This window comes from Scyliorhinus torazame, chromosome 9 (genome assembly GCF_047496885.1).
Source record: "Scyliorhinus torazame isolate Kashiwa2021f chromosome 9, sScyTor2.1, whole genome shotgun sequence".
Taxonomy (NCBI): domain Eukaryota; kingdom Metazoa; phylum Chordata; class Chondrichthyes; order Carcharhiniformes; family Scyliorhinidae; genus Scyliorhinus; species Scyliorhinus torazame.
The window spans coordinates 58,852,820-58,869,884 of NC_092715.1; the positions used below are offsets into that span (position 1 = coordinate 58,852,820).

General features: G+C 44.7%; 1 protein-coding gene across 2 annotated transcripts in view; it reads right to left on the reverse strand.

Annotated features, from left to right (window-relative positions):
- Nucleotides 1–17,065, reverse strand: part of LOC140429224 (uncharacterized) — a 77,784-nt gene that overhangs the window by 24,737 nt on the left and 35,982 nt on the right. For both annotated transcript variants that reach the window (XM_072515968.1, XM_072515967.1), the window contains exons 6-7: nucleotides 15,373–15,509; nucleotides 8,585–8,745 (exon numbers count right to left, since the gene is read on the reverse strand). In XM_072515968.1, coding sequence (XP_072372069.1) covers nucleotides 8,585–8,745; nucleotides 15,373–15,509 — 298 coding nt within the window. The remainder of the gene's footprint in view (nucleotides 1–8,584; nucleotides 8,746–15,372; nucleotides 15,510–17,065) is intronic.

Consider the following 17,065-nt stretch of genomic DNA (forward strand, 5'->3'; position numbering starts at 1 on the left):
ACTTTACAATGGAGTGAAAATCCATAATATTTATGCAGATTTCAATTTTAAAATAAATTCTGCATTTCCGATGTTAAGAGGCAAGACAAAACAACCATAAAGTTATATGGGGACCTGCAATGCTTTTTATATATGGTACTGATTGTGAGGTCACAAAAATGACCTCTTTACAAAACACATTTTAAAGGAATACAGTAAATATAATTTTGCATTTTAAACTTTGTTCAAAATATAGCTCCTAATTTGACAGGTTAATGTTGTTTTAGTGAAACTGGTCTAGTAAGCTTAATAATAATGCAAAAAAATGCAGTTCAAAATCATTCGTAGAATTTATTCAAATGAGAAAAAAAGTCTGGAAATAAGAAATGATGTCTGTAAAACTGACTATGAAACAGCGAGATTGTTACAAAAGCTTGACTGGTTTGATAATATTATTTAGGAAACGAAAACTATATCAGATCGGCAGGATATCTTTGAATAGAAGCAAAATATTGGAGATTATCATAGAATTTACAGTGAAGGAGGCCATTCGGCCCATCGAGTCTACACCGGCACTTGGAAAGAGCACCCTACCCAAGGTCAACACCTCCAACCTATCCCCATAACCCAGTAACCCCACCCAACACTAAGGGCAATTTTGGACACTGAGGGCAATTTATCATGGCCAATCCACCTAAACTGCACATCTTTGGACTGTGGGAGGAAACCGGAGCACCCTGAGGAAACCCACGCTCACACTGGGAGGATGGGAACATACAAAGTAGCAAAGATCAGTGGGAGACTAGAGGACTGGGAAATCTTTGGGGGGCAACAGAAAGCTACTAAAAAAGCTATAAAGAGTAAAATAGATTGAGAGTAAACTTGCTCAGAATATAAAAACAGATAGTAAAAGTTTCTACAAATACATAAAACAAAAAAAAGAGTGGCGAAGGTAAATATTGGTCCTTTAGAGAATGAGAAGGGAGATTTAATAATGGGAGATGAGGAAATGCTGAGGAACTGAACAGGTTTTTTGGGTCGGTCTTCACAATGGCAGACACAAATAACATGCCAGTGACTGATGGAAATGAGGCTATGACAGGTGAGGATCTTGAGAGGATTGTTATCACCAAGGAGGTAGTGATGGGCAAGCTAATGGGGCTAAAGGTAGACAAGTCTCCTGGACCTGATGGAATGCATCCCAGAGTGCTAAAAGAGATGGCTAGGGAAATTGCAAATGTACTAGTGATAATTTACCAAAATTCACAAGACTCTGGGGTGGTCCCGGCGGATTGGAAATTAGCAAACGTGACACCACTGTTTAAAAAAGGAGGTAGGCAGAAAGCGGGTAATTATAGGCCAGTGAGCTTAACTTCGGTAGTAGGGAAGATGCTGGAATCTATCATCAAGGGCAGCACGGTAGCATTGTGGATAGCACAATTGCTTCACAGCTCCAGTGTCCCAGGTTCAATTCCGGCTTGGGTCACTGTCTGTGCGGAGTCTGCACATCCTCCCCGTGTGTGTGTGGGTTTCCTCCGGGTGCTCCGGTTTCCTCCCACAGTCCAAAGATGTGCAGGTTAGGTGGATTGGCCATGACAAATTGCCCTTAGTGTCCAAAATTGTCCTGAGTGTTGGGTGGGGTTACTGGGTTGTGGGGATAGGGTGGAGGCGTTGACCTGGGTAGGGTGCTCTTTGCAAGAGCCGGTGCAGACTCGATGGGCTGAATGGCCTCCTTCTGCACTGTAAATTCTATGATCTATGAAATAGCGAGGCATCTGGATGGAAATTGTCCCATTGGGCAGACGCAGCATGGGTTCATAAAGGGCAGGTCGTGCCTAACTAATTTAGTGGAATTTTTTGAGGACATTAACAGTGCGGTAGATAACGGGGAGCCAATGGATGTGGTATATCTGGATTTCCAGAAAGCCTTTGACAAGGTGCCACACAAAAGGTTGTTGCATAAGATAAAGATGCATGGCATTAAGGGGAAAGTAGTAGCATGGATAGAGGATTGGTTAATTAATAGAAAGCAAAGAGTGGGGATTAATGGGTGTTTCTCTGGTTGGCAATCAGAAGCTAGTGGTGTCCCTCAGGGATCAGTGTTGGGCCCACAACTGTTCACAATTTACATAGATGATTTGGAGTTGGGGACCAAGGGCAATGTGTCCAAGTTTGCAGACGACACTAAGATAAGTGGTAAAGCAAAAAGTGCAGAGGATATTGGAAGTCTGCAGAGGGATTTGGATAGGCTAAGTGAATGGGCTAGGGTCTGGCAGATGGAATACAATGTTGACAAATGTGAGGTTATCCATTTTGGCAGGAATAACAGCAAAAGGGATTATTATTTAAATGATAAAATATTAAAACATGCTGCTGTGCAGAGAGACCTGGGTGTGCTAGTGCATGAGTCGCAAAAAGTTGGTTTTCAGGTGCAACAGGTGATTAAGAAGGCAAATGGAATTTTGTCCTTCATTGCTAGAGGGATGGAGTTTAAGACTAGGGAGGTTCTGCTGCATTTATTGCCCACCCCAATTCTCCTTGAGGAGGCAGTGGTGAGCTGCAGTTATTGCCACTCCCCAATTGTCCTTGAGGAGGCAGTGGTGAGCTGCAGTCCACGTGGTGTTGGTATGGCAGAGTTCCAGGATCTTGATCCAGTGACAGTGAAGGAATGGTGATATATTTCCACGTCAGGATGATAAGTGACTTGAAGAGTGCCTTCCAGGTGATGGCACTCTCGTGTATCTGTTGCCCTTGTCCTTTTAGATGGTAGTGGTCATGGCTTTGGAAGTTGCTGTCTAAGGAGTCTTGGCGAGTTCCTGCAATGCATCTTGTAGACAGTACTCGCTGCTGCTAATATGCATCGGTGGTGGAAGGAGTAATGTTTGTGGCAATCAGTTGAGTTGCATTGCCCTGGATGGTGTCAATCTTCTAGTGTTGTTGGGGCTGCACTCATTCAGGCAAGCAAAGAGCATTCCACACTCGTGACTTGTGCCTTGTACATGGTGGACAGGTTTTGGAGAGTCAGGTGGTGAATTACTCGCTGCAGAATTCCTAGCCTCTGACCTGCTCTTGTAGCCACAGTATTTATATGACTAATCCAGTTCAGTTTCAGGTCAATGGTAAAGATAGAAACGGAATAATTCCAATATGGAGGACCGGAAGGTGGCTAATGTAACATCACTGTTTAAGAAGGGAAATTATAGGCCGGTCTGACTTTGGTCATTGGTAAGATTTTAGAGTCTGTTATTAAAGATGAGATCGCGAAGCACTTGGAAGTACATGGTAAAATAGGACTGAGTCAGCAAGGCTTTGTCAAAGGGAGGTCGTGTTAATGTTCTTTGAGGAGGTAACAAGGAGGTTAGACAAAGGAGAACCAGTGGACGTGATTTATTTAGATTTCCAGAAGGCCTTTGACAAGGTGCCGCATAGGAGGCTGTTAAATAAGTTAAGAGCTCATGGTGTTCAGGATAAGATCCTGGCATGGATAGAGGATTGGCTGGCTGGCAGAAGGCAGAGAGTGGGGATAAAGGGGTCTTTTTCAGGATGGCAGCCGGTGACTAGTGGTGTGCCTCAGGGGTCTGTGCTGGGACCACAACTTTTTACAATATACATTAATGATCTGGAAGTAGGTACTGAAGGCACTGTTGCTAAGTTTGCAGATGATACAAAGATCTGTAGAGGACAGGTAGTATTGAGGAAGCAAGGGGGCTGCAGAAGGACTTGGACAAGCTAGGAGAGTGGGCAAATGAAATACAATGTGGAAAAGTGTGAGGTTATGCACTTTGGAAGGAGGACTTTAGGCATATACTATTTTCTAAATGGGGAAATGCTTTGGAAAGCAGAAACACAAAGGGACTTGGAAGTCCTTGTTCACGATTCTCTTAAGGTTAATGTGCAGGTTCAGTCGGCAGTTAAGAAGGCAAATGCAATGTTAGTATTCAAGTCAAGAGGGCGAGAATACAAGACCAGGGATGTACTTCTGACGCTGTATAAGGCTCTGGTCAGACCCCATTTGGAGTACTGATAGCAGTTCTGGGCCCCGTATCTAAGAAAGGATGTGCTGATCTTGTAAAGGGTCCAGAGGAGGTTCACAAGAATGATCCCTGGAATGAAGAACTTGTCGTATGAGGAACGTTTGAGGACTCTGGGTCTGTACTCGGAGTTTAGAAGGATGAGAGGGAATCTTATTGAAACTTACAAGATACTGCGTGGCCTGGGTAGAGAGGACGTGGAGAGGATATTTCCACTTGTAGGAAAAACCAGAACCAGAGGACACCATCTCAGACTAAAAGGACGATCCTTTAGAACAGAGATGAGGAGGGATTTCTTCAGCCAGAGGGTGGTGTATCTGTGGAACTCTTTACCGCAGAGGGCTATGGAGGCCAATTCACTGAGTGTCTTTAAGACAGAGATAGATAGGTTCTTGATTAATAAGGGGATCAGGGCTTATGGGGAGAAGGCAGGAGAATGGGGATGAGAAAATGTCAGCCATGATTGAATGGCAGAGCAGACTCGATGGGCCAAGTGGCCTAATTCTGCTCCCATATCGTATATGACTTATTCAGAATGGAAGAGAGGTAGAATTGTGATGCCTTTTATGCTGTTGAAAAAGCAGGGAGGGGGACTTCGGGTGGGGGCCATGTGCTGATTGGGCACACAGGGTGGCTTCTGCTTGAAAGCTTTGGTAGAACAAAGAAAATGACAGCATAGGAACAGGCCCTTCGGCACTCCAAGCCTGCACCGACCACGCTGCCCGTTTGAACTAAAACCTGCTACTCTTCTGGGGACCATCTCTCTCTATTCCCATCCTATTCATGCATTTGTCAAGACACCCCTTAAAAGTCACTATTGTATCTGCTTCCACTACCTCCCCTGGCAGCGAGTTCCAGGCTCCCACCACTCTGTGTAAAAAAAAAACTTGCCTTGTACATCTCCTTTAAACCTTGCCCCTCGCACCTTAAACCCATGCCCATGGTAATTGACTCTTCCACACTGTAAAAAAGCTTCCGACTATCCACTCTGTCCATGCCCCTCATAATTTTGTCGACCTCTATCAGGTCTTCCCTAAACCTCCGTCGTTCCAATGAGAACAAACCAAGTTTCCCCAACATCTCCTCATAGCTCCCCACCAACCCAGGCAACATCCTGGTAAATCTTTTCTGTACCCTTACAAAGCCTCCACATCCTTCTGGTAGTGTGGCGACCAGAATTGAACACTATATACAGTGAGTGCACCTATACCTCAAGGACTACAGCAGTTCAAGAAGGCAATTCATCACCACCTTCTGAAGGGCAACTAAGGATGGGCAATAAATGCTGACCAAACTAGCGACGCCCACATCCTGTAAATTAATTTTTAAAAACACAGGGACAGCCAGGTGGTGCAAAAGAGAAGATAAGGGATAGGTTTGAGGGTGGGGAGATTAAATGACAAAGGTGTCAACAAAGAACAAAGAAATGTACAGCACAGGAACAGGCCCTTCGGCCCTCCAAGCCCGTGCCGACCATGCTGCCCGACTAAACTACAATCTTCTACACTTTCTGGGTCCGTATCCTTCTATTCCCATCCTATTCATATATTTGTCAAGATGCCCCTTCAATGTCCCTATCGTCCCTGCTTCCACTACCTCCTCCGGTAGCGAGTTCCAGGCACCCACTACCCTCTGCGTAAAAGACTTGCCTCGTACATCTACTCTAAACCTTGCCCCTCTCACCTTAAACCTATGCCCCCTAGTAATTGACCCCTCTACCCTGGGGAAAAGCCTCTGACTATCCACTCTGTCTATGCCCCTCATAATTTTATATACCTCTATCAGGTCTCCCCTCAACCTCCTTCGTTCCAGTGAGAACAAACCGAGTTTATTCAATCGCTCCTCATAGCTAATGCCCTCCATACCAGGCAACATTCTGGTAAATCTCTTCTGCACCCTCTCTAAAGCCTCCACATCCTTCTGGTAGTGTGGCGACCAGAATTGAACACTATACTCCAAGTGTGGCCTAACTAAGGTTCTATACAGCTGCAACATGACTTGCCAATTCTTATACTCAATGCCCCGGCCAATGAAGGCAAGCATGCCGTATGCCTTCTTGACTACCTTCTCCACCTGTGTTGCCCCTTTCAATGACCTGTGGACCTGTACTCCTAGATCTCGTTGACTTTCAATACTCTTGAGGGTTCTACCATTCACTGTATATTCCCTACCTGCATTAGACCTTCCAAAATGCATTACCTCACATTTGTCCGGATTAAACTCCATCTGCCATCTCTCCGCCCAAGTCTCCAGACAATCTAAATCCTGCTGTATCCTCCGACAGTCCTCATCGCTATCCGCAATTCCACCAACCTTTGTGTCGTCTGCAAACTTACTAATCAGACCAGTTACATTTTCCTCCAAATCATTTATATATACTACAAAGAGCAAAGGTCCCAGCACTGATCCCTGTGGAACACCACTGGTCACAGCCCTCCAATGAGAAAAGCATCCCTCCATTGCTACTCTCTGCCTTCTATGGCCTAGCCAGTTCTGTATCCACCTTGCCAGCTCACCCCTGATCCCGTGTGACTTCACCTTTTGTACTAGTCTACCATGAGGGACCTTGTCAAAGACCTTACTGAAGTCCATATAGACAACATCTACTGCCCTACCTGCATCAATCATCTTAGTGACCTCCTCGAAAAACTCTATCAAGTTAGTGAGACACAACCTCCCCTTCACAAAACCGTGCTGACTCTCACTAATACATCCATTTGCTTCCAAATGGGAGTAGATCCTGTCTCGAAGAATTCTCTCCAGTAATTTCCCTACCACTGAAGTAAGGCTCACCGGCCTGTAGTTCCCGGGATTATCCTTGCTACCCTTCTTAAACAGAGGAACAACATTGGCTATTCTCCAGTCCTCCGGGACATCCCCTGAAGACAGCGAGGATCCAAAGATTTCTGTCAAGGCCTCAGCAATTTCCTCTCCAGCCTCCTTCAGTATTCTGGGGTAGATCCCATCAGGCCCTGGGAACTTATCTACCTTAATATTTTTTAAGACACCCAACACCTCGTCTTTTTGGATCACAATGTGACCCAGGCTATCTACACCCCCTTCTCCAGACTCAACATCTACCAATTCCTTCTCTTTGGTGAATACTGATGCAAAGTATTCATTTAGTACCTCGCCCATTTCCTCTGGCTCCACACATAGATTCCCTTGCCTATCCTTCAGTGGGCCAACCCTTTCCCTGGCTACCCTCTTGCTTTTTATGTATGTGTAAAAAGCCTTGGGATTTTTCTTAACCCTATTTGCCAATGACTTTTCGTGACCCCTTCTAGCCCTCCTGACTCCTTGCTTAAGTTCCTTCCTACTTTCCTTATATTCCACGCAGGCTTCGTCTGTTCCCAGCCTTTTAGCCCTGACAAATGCCTCCTTTTTCTTTTTGACGAGGCCTACAATATCACTCGTCATCCAAGGTTCCCGAAAATTGCCGTATTTATCTTTCTTCCTCACAGGAACATGCCGGTCCTGTATTCCTTTCAACTGCCACTTGAAAGCCTCCCACATGTCAGATGTTGATTTGCCCTCAAACATCCGCCCCCAATCTATGTTCTTCAGTTCCCGCTTGTCATGGAACACAAGGCAAAGGGAGTGGTATTGCTACTATTAAAAGGTAAAACATTGGTCCAGTTAATAGCAGAATAAAGGCTCGCACTGTCCGAATGCAAAAAACATGAAAACATGCAGAATGGCACATGGGAAATTAAAAAAATTATATGCATCACCAATCCCACATTAACGGTTTCCTCCCACAAGTCCCGAAAGACGGCTGTTAGGTGAATTGGACATTCTGAATTCTCCCTCCGTGTACCCGAACAGGTGCCGGAATGTGGCGACTAGGGGCTTTTCACAGTAACTTCATTGCAGTGTTAATGTAAGCCTACTTGTGACAATAAAGATTATTATTTTAATGTGACTGCTCCCAGCTGCATTCTAAGTAACTGAGCAAGCCATTGGGATGTACCAAAAGATCCGCAACATGTGTTCAAGATAGTTAGTGACAGGCAATGTCAACCATTCAAATGATGCCCATATCCCAAGGATTAATTAAATATATACAAGGCCGCCTAAAGTAGGGATCTAACCAGCGCAGAGCCGCATACATCCACCAATTAAAGCACACTCCATTTAGGACAATGTAAATACACCTTTATTTATTTTTGGGGTAGAGTAATGCTTACAAGACAGCATTCTGTGCTCATCCCTAGTTGCCCTAATGGTTATGCATCAATGGTTATCTGCATACTGTGGGACTCAAGTCACATGTAGGAGTGTGAACAGAAATTTCTACAAACAGTAATGTGATAATAAATGAACAACACTATTTCTCAGATGGGTTAAGAATGGAAAGTAACCAACTCCCCTGGCAACTGTTTCATGTTCCACAACTTTTGACAGATTAGATGCAACATTGAAAGTCTTAGTATCCAAACAGCACAGATATGATGGGCCAAATTATTATCTTCTTGCATGGTTCTATCGTTTAGGCATTCCACTTGAGGGGACAGAAGGGAAACAAAAGTTGTGGCTGTGCATGGATGTATATTAGTCAATGGGAAACTTACCAGATCTTTATTCTCTTTGGAGTGAGTCTACTTTTCTGAATCATGTTATCCACTAGGTAGTAGAGTAGCATTGTTATTCCGACAATGTACAACATTATATACAGGATGAAGGTCACATGGACACAATGAAAGGGTGCTTCAAATTGCCGTTGAATGTTCTCCTGTTTTTTTAAAAGTACAAAGAAACAACATAATTTAATATTGATGGAAGTAATTTATTCATTATCTGAGGCTTCTTCCAAATAACCTTAAAAACATGATTTCAGAGAGCGGCACGGTGGCTCAGTGGTTATCACTGCTGCCTCACGGTGCTGAGGACCCGGGTTCAATCCTGGCCCCGGTTCACTGTTTGTGTGGAGTTTGCACATTCTCCCCGTGTCTGCGTGGGTTTCATCCCCACATCCCAAAGAAATGTGCAGGGTAGGTGGATTGGCCATGCTAAATTGCCCCTTAATTGGAAAAAAAGAATTGGGTACTCTAAAAATTTATTTTTAAAAAACAACTTAATTTCAAAGAACAGCTGTAATGTAACTCCAAGAGTCCAAATGGAAAAGCAGATTTTGAAACACACGTCATAGAATCACTGTGGTGCAGAAGGAGGCCATTTGGCCCGTTAAGTCTGCACTGACTCTGAAAGAGCCCCGCCCCTATCCCCATAACCCAGTAACCGCACCTAACCTTTTGGATGTTAGGGGAAATTTTAGCATGGCCAATCCACATAACCTGTGGGAGGAAACTGGAGCACCTGGAGGAAACCCACGCAGACACAGGGAGAATGCACAAACTCCACACAGACAGTGACCCAAGGCTGGAATTGAACCCGGGTCCCTGGCGCTATGAGGCAGCAGTGTCAACCACTGTGCCACCGTGCTGCCCTAATCTTCACATATTCCCACACATTTCCACTCAGTTTTCGCACTGGTCTGAAATATTGGCAGCCTATAAATGCCCAGCGACACCCATGAACAACAAAAAAAAAAACACATCATACTTTCACAGTCTCATTGTGAATACTGTATTGGGTCTGCTTTATTTTAAAGTTTTCCAATTAAGGGGCAATTTAGCATGGCCAATTCATCTTCCCTGCACATCTTTGGGTTGTGGGGATGAGATCCAAGCATACATGGGGAGAATGTACATGCGCTGTCTTTAAGAAACGAAAGTGATATGGAATGAATTGTGGGGAATAATTAACTTAAGCCAAATCAAAAAATTTCACATCATGGATGTGCTCACACTACACAATATACAATCAAGGTGGAGATTCACTGAAGAAAATCAAACAAGGTAGTGAGCAGTTACACAGATTATTACATTAAAGGCTCTATATAAATAAGTCCCAAGATACTTCACAGGACCGTCATAAAACAAAGTTTGACATGGGTGCCACTTAGGTGATATTAGGGCATGTGGTCAAAAGCTTGGTCCAAGATATAGGTTTTAAGCAACATCTTAAAAGGAGGAACGTGACGTAGCGCAGCAGAGAGGTTTAAGGGGGGAATTCCAGAGTACAGGGATGAGGCAGCTGAAGGCACGCTGGAACAATTAATTCTGGGTTGCTCAAGGAGCCAGAATTAGATAAGCACAGATATCAGGGACGGCATCAGATCCAAGGTCTGCAGTCCTACCACACCCAGATATGAATGGTGGTGGACAATTAAACAACTCATTGGAGGAGGCGGCTCCATAAATATTCCCATTCTTAATGTTGGAGGAGCCTAGAACATCAGTGCAAAAGATTAGGCTGTAGCATTCGCAACAATCTTCAACCAGAAGTGTTGAGTGGATGATCCATCTCAGTCTCTTCCAGAGGACTCCAACATCACAGATGTCATCTTCAGCCAATGCCAATCACCCCACATAATATCAAGAAATCGTTGAAGGAACTGGATACTTCAAAGGCTATGGGCTCTGACAATATTCCAGCGATAGTACGGAGGATTTGTGCTCCAGGTCTTGGCTGTACCCCTAGCCAAGCTGTTCCAATACAGCTCCAACACTTGCATGTGCCAGGCAATGTGGAAAATTGCCCATGTATGGCCTGTATACAAGAGACAGGACAAATCCAATCCAGCCAATTACTGCCCTTTCAGTCTGCTCTCGGTCATCAGCAAAGTGATGGAAGGGGGTCATCATCAGAACTAACAAGCTTCACTTTCTCAGCAATAACCTGTGCATGGATGCTAAGTTTGGGTTCCGCCAGGGTCGCTCAGCTCATAACCTTGGTTCAAATATGGACAAAAAGAGCTAAATTCCAGCAGTGAGGGGGGAGTGACTGCCCGGGACATCAAGGCAGCATTTTACAGAGTATGGGCATCAAGGAGCCAAGCAAAACTGGAGTCAATGAGAATCAGGGGAAAGCCCTCCGCTGGTTGGAGTCATACCTGGCACAAAGGAAGGTATTCATGATGGTTGGAGGTCAATCATCTCAGCTCTAGGACATGACATTGGGAGTTCCTCAGGGTAGCATCCCAAGCCCAAGCATCTTCAGCTGCTACATCAATGACCATCCTTCCATCATAAAATCAGAAGTGGGGATGTTCGCTGATGATCACACAATGTTAACACCATTTGTGACTCCTCAGATATTGAAGCAGTCCATGTCTAATTGCAGCAAGACCTGGACAATATCCAGCTTGGGCTGACAAGTGACAAGTAACATCCATGTCAAAGAGGATCCAACCATCGCCCCATGACATTCAATGACGTTACCATTGATGAATCCCGCAACCCCCCCCCCCCCCCCCCCAATCACTATCAACACCCTAGGGGTTGACCAGAAACTGAACTAGACTAGCCATATAAATACTCTGCCTACAAGAGCAGGTCAATGACTAGGAATCCTACAATGAGTAACTCACCTCCTGACTCCCCAGTGCCTGTCCATCATCTACAAGGCACTAGCCAGGAGTGTGATGGAGTACCCTCCACTTGTCTGGATGAGTGCAGCTCTAACAACACTCAAAAAGCTTGACACCATAAAGGACAAAGCAACCCACTTGATTGCTACCCATTCCACAAATATTTGCTCCCTCCACCACCAATGCACGGCGGCAGAAGTGTGTACCATCTAGAAGATGCGCTGTAGGAACTCACCAAGATTCCTTCAGCAGCACCTTCCAAATCCATGACGGCTACCACCTAGAAGAACAAGGGCAGCAGATACTTGGGAACACCATCATCTGGAAGAGCCCCCCCCCCCCATTAGCCGCTCACCATCGTGAATTGGAATAATAACGCCATTCCTTCACTGTCCCTGGGCAATTTCTTCCCTAACAGCACTGCAACGGTTCAAGAAGCCAGACCACCACCACCACCTTGGGGATGAACGACCAAAGTATGCTAGAATTTTTTGATCAAGGTGGAGTGCAAAGTAGTTGATTCTGAGACTCGGGTCCTGAATCTTAACAAAGGAAACTAAGATGATGAAGCCCAAGTTGGCTATGATCGATTGGGAAACATTACTTAAAGGGATGACAGTGGATAGGCAATGGCAAGCATTCAAGTAGCGCATGGGGGAACTGCAACAAGGGCAGCAAATACCTGGGAACACCATCACCTGGAAGACCCCCCCCTCCAAGCCGCTCATTATCCTGAATTGGAATAATAATGCCGTTCCTTCACTGTCCCAAACATCAAGCAATGGCCATCCCCTAACAAGAGAGAATCTAATCACCAACAATCAACCGATCACCCCTCTCCCTTCCCCTTTGACATTCAATGGCATTAGAACAGTCAAATCTCCCACCAGCGACATCCTGGAGCTTAGTATTGACCAGAAACCTAACTGGAACAGCCATATAAAAACTGTGGCTACAAGAAGATTCAGCAGCAAATGACAAGTCAAGAGTGTGTCAGAATACTCTCCACTTGCCTGGTCGAGTGCAGTTTCAACAAAATTCAAGAAGGTCGACACCATCCAGGAAAAATTAGTGTACTTGATTGGTACCACCGTTAACATTCACTCCCACCATCTCCAGTGCATCCTGCTGCAGGGTATACCATATACAACATGCACTGCAGCAACTCACACTGGTTTTTTTCATCCGTACATCCCAAACCAGTGAATTCTTATTGCCTAGAAACCAAGGACAGCAGGCACATAGGACCAGCACCACCTGAAAGTTCCCCCAAGTCACACACCATACTGATTTGGAACAATATTGCCATTCTTTCATTTTTGAACTCCCTAGCTAACAGCACTGTTGGACTGCAGCAATTCAAGACAGTTCACTACCACCATCTCAAGGGAATTAGGAATTGGCAGTAAATGTTGTGCTTGCCAGTTGTGCTCACATCCTATAAACAAATGAAAAAAGCCTGACAAATAAAACCACTTCAAATTTTACTTAATCCACTTTTTTATTTTCACTTTTTAAGCAGCTATGACTGAAGCAGTTTTAAACCTTTTTCAACCCATTTGTGCCATCGGCTTTTTGATAAATATGCTTGACTGTACCGTTTCCTTTTTCGGCTGCATTTTCTGGCACTTTGCCATTTAGCTGTAATTCTGATCTACTATCAGTAGATGGCATGAGAAGCTTATTCAAGTTTAGTTACTTAAATTCTTGGATAACATTCAGTTTCAAATGGAATGTGTCCTTTGTTTTATCCCCAATTATGTCTGGAATATGCATATTTCTGCCAGCTAACCAACTCAGGATAAGCTTGCTGCACAGCTAAGGGATTTACTGTTGTAGTGGGCGGAAGTGTGACAGCCAAATTGTGCACAGCAATGTCCCATAGTTATGAGATATAATAATAATCTTTATTGTCACAAGTAGGCTTACATTAACAATGCAATGAAGTTACTGTGTTAAGGTGGTGCATCAGGCGCATATAACGGCGGCAAGAATGAATAGGTTTTTTGGGGTGGAGGACAGGTGCCCGAGGTGTGCGGCAAGTCTGGCGAATCATGCCCAAATGTTTTGGGCGTGCCCGGCGCTTAAAGGATTCTGGCAGTGGTTTGCAAGGGTGATGTCTAGGGATTTGGACGCTCGGGTGAAGGCGAGCCCAGCGGTAGCGATATTTGGGGTGGCGGAGGATCCGGGAGTGCAGGAAGCGAAAGAGGCCGAGGTACTGGCCTTTGCCTCCCTGGTAGCCCGGAGACAGATTCTGTTAATGTGGAGGGACTCAAAACCCCCGAGTGTGGAGACCTGGGTTAGCGACATGGCGGGGTTCCTCAGCCTGGAGAGCAGTAAGTGCCAGCAGCAGCAGCATTCTGGGGGGGGGGGGGGCACTGTTGATATAATGTGAGCTGGGCACGGAGACAAAACCCACCTTGTTCTGTTTAAAAAAAATTTTTTTTTCTGTTTTGTAAGTAGTTTCATTGTAAGCTTTGGGCTATGTTTATTGTTATTTTTTATTACCATCTGTATTTCTATTTTTGTTATGTAAAAACCCTCATTGGAAAAACTTGAATAAAACATTTATTTTTTAAAAAATAAATTATTGTGATAAATGGTCAGATGATCGGTTTTGAAAGTTGTTGGTTTGGTATAAATACAGGCTAAGGCAGTAGGTAGGAGAACATCCCTGCTGTTTTTTTTTAGATATAGTGCTATGTGATCTTTTTTATAAAAATCGCATTTAATTCAAACTTGTATCAAAGTAGGTTGCAGCAAATAAACACTCCGGGAAACATTCTTCCCAACAATCAACTATACAGTTTGTACAGATTTTCCTCCTTTTTCACCCCCCCCTTTATGATGAATACTTCCTCAAACACGGTCACAAACATCCCCCACCTTTTCTCAAACTCCTCTGCCGAGCCCCTTAACTCATACTTTATCTTCTCTAACCGCAGGAAGTCATACAGGTCACCCAACCATGCTGTTACCCCCGGTGGCGATGCCGACCGCCACGCCTGCAAAATTTGTTGCTGTGCAATTAGAGGCGAATGCCATGACACGGCCTTCCTCCTCTCCATGAGCTCCGGCTTCTCTGAAACCCCAAATATTGCCACCAAAGGATCTGGGTCCACTCCCTCCTCCACTATCCTGGCTAAGACCGCTCCCGCGAACACTCCCGCCCAGAATCTTCCCAATTTTTCACAACCCCAAAACATGTGCGCATGATTCGCTGGCCCCCACCTACACCTCTCACATTCATCTGCCACCCCCTGAAAGAACCCACTCATTCTTGCCCGGGTCATATGCACCCTGTGCACCACCTTAAACTGTATCAGGCTCATCCTTGCACAAGGAGGTCCCGTTTACCCTTCGCAGTGCCTCACTCCATACTCTCCAATTGATCTCCATTCCCAACTCCGCTTCCTATTTCTCCTTGATCTTCATTACCCGCTTGCCTCCCTGCTCCCCCAGCCACTTATATATATCCCCAATTCTTCCCTCCCCTTCCACATCCGGAAGCAGCAGTCGCTCCAGCAGGGTGTATCCCGGCAATCTAGGGAACCCCTTCCAGACCTTTGTGCTATGCAATCTTTTATACCCACTTGAGAGAGCAGGTAGAACCTCGGCTTAGTGCCTCACCCAAAAGAGGATACATCCAACAGTTCTCTACTAAAGTCTCATCTAGATTAGGAGTTTAAGTCTCTGGAGTGGGGCTTAAACCCATAACCTACTGACTGAGAAGCAAGAGAGCCACCACTGGGATACCCTATTCCATAGATAATTAGGTGAGCAGAATATTGTTTATGATAATAGCTAAACAATGGAGTTTTGGTCTAGTTATAGTTTATGTAGGGCTGCTGGTAAGGAAAGCAACATAGAACTCAAACTTTGATTTTTTTTAAAAACCAATAGTTTCTCAAGCTGTTCATTACTCACCAATAGTTTCCTGAAATCCTTGTGCCACCTTATAAGCGATTGGTTGAGTGCTACTTCTGAGTTACATGTAATAGGGTGGTACCCATGGAATGTCCTCACTCTCCCACTATAGTAATTCAAATGCAACAGTAATGGGCCTAAACAAAAATAAGTTTTATCATTAACACTGTCATGGTGACTTGGTATGCCATATTAAAGTTAAAGAATAGAGATTTAAGAGCAAGCTTCTTAGATTGTACAAAACCTCATGTAAAAGCAAGATTCTCCTAGGATCAGAGAGTTAAATATGATTAAATGGAGCACTGTCTCAGTGGAGACAGTGTCAATGGACTAGTAATCTAGAGTCCCAGGTTAATACTCTCAGGATGAGTTCAAATCTCACCATGACATCTGGTGGAATTTAAATGCAATTAATAAAATCAGGATTTGAAAGCTAGTCTATAATCAATCATGGTGATCATGAACTATCGTTAACAGTAAAAGCAAAATACTGCGACTGCTGGAAATCGGAAATAAAACAGAACATGCTGGGAAGTCTCGGGAGGTCTGGCAGAATCTGTGGAGAGAGAAATAAAGTTAACATTTTGAGTCTGTGTGACTCTTCTTCAGGGCTGAAACTATTGTTGATTGTCATAAAAAAACATCTGATTTACAAATGTCTTTTTGGGAAGGAAATCTGTCGCCCTTATCTGGTCTGGCCCCACATGGGCCTCCAGGCTCACAATAATGTGATGGACTCTTAACTGTTCTCGGAGATGGCCCAGGAAGCCACTCAGTCCAAGGACAATTAGGGATGGGCAATGAATGGTGTCTTTGCCAGTAATGGCCACAACCCATGAAGAAATTAATTTTAAAAATAAATAGATGAAATGAAAAATCCCATCCAGCCTGCCCCTGCCAGATCAAAAATCAGACTACAAAAATTCCACAATTTCAAATAAAATAATTTAACCTCAAGAAAAAATGCAAATGATACATATTAAGATAAAAATAAAACATTGGGACCAGTGTATTTCGATCAACATTTGAAAAACGAAAAACAGTGTGCCGGTGGCGATCATGGAGTGAGTGGTTGTACACAGGGCAGCTCCGGCTCGAAGGCGTTGGTTTGTGCACTTTATACCTGTTAGTGGGGTAGCTCCGACAGGAAAGTGGTGCAAAAGGCATGTTTACTAGCTACCAGACCTGGCAAAAAACAGTTAAGGACCTAACTAAGGAATTGGAGGGGACCTTTTGCACAGCAACAATTGCGAAAATGGCGAAGGGGAAAGGGTCATTTCCAGTGGGAAAGGCCTAGATGGAGCAGTTGATGGCCTTCATCAAAGACGAATTTCGCCAGCAAAGGAAGGAGATGCATGGTGACTGGTCGAAGGCTATTGAGGGAGCAGATGCACCTCTGCGAGGATCGATGGACCATGTAGAGAAGTGCCTTGAGGCACAAGAGGCGAAGATACGAGAGGTGGAGATGGTGGTGTCCGACCAGAGCGATCGGATTGTGTCCTTGCAGGCAAAGGTGGAGGTCCTGCGGGACCAATGCAAATCGCTGAGGGCGATGGTGTAGGAGCAAGAAAACAGGTCAAGGTGAACCTGTGGATTTTGGGGCTGCCAGACGGCGTGGAAGGAACGAGCGCCACAAAATGTGTGTCAAGGATGTTGGTCGGACTGGTGGAGAAGGGAGTGCTGGGCAAGGCCC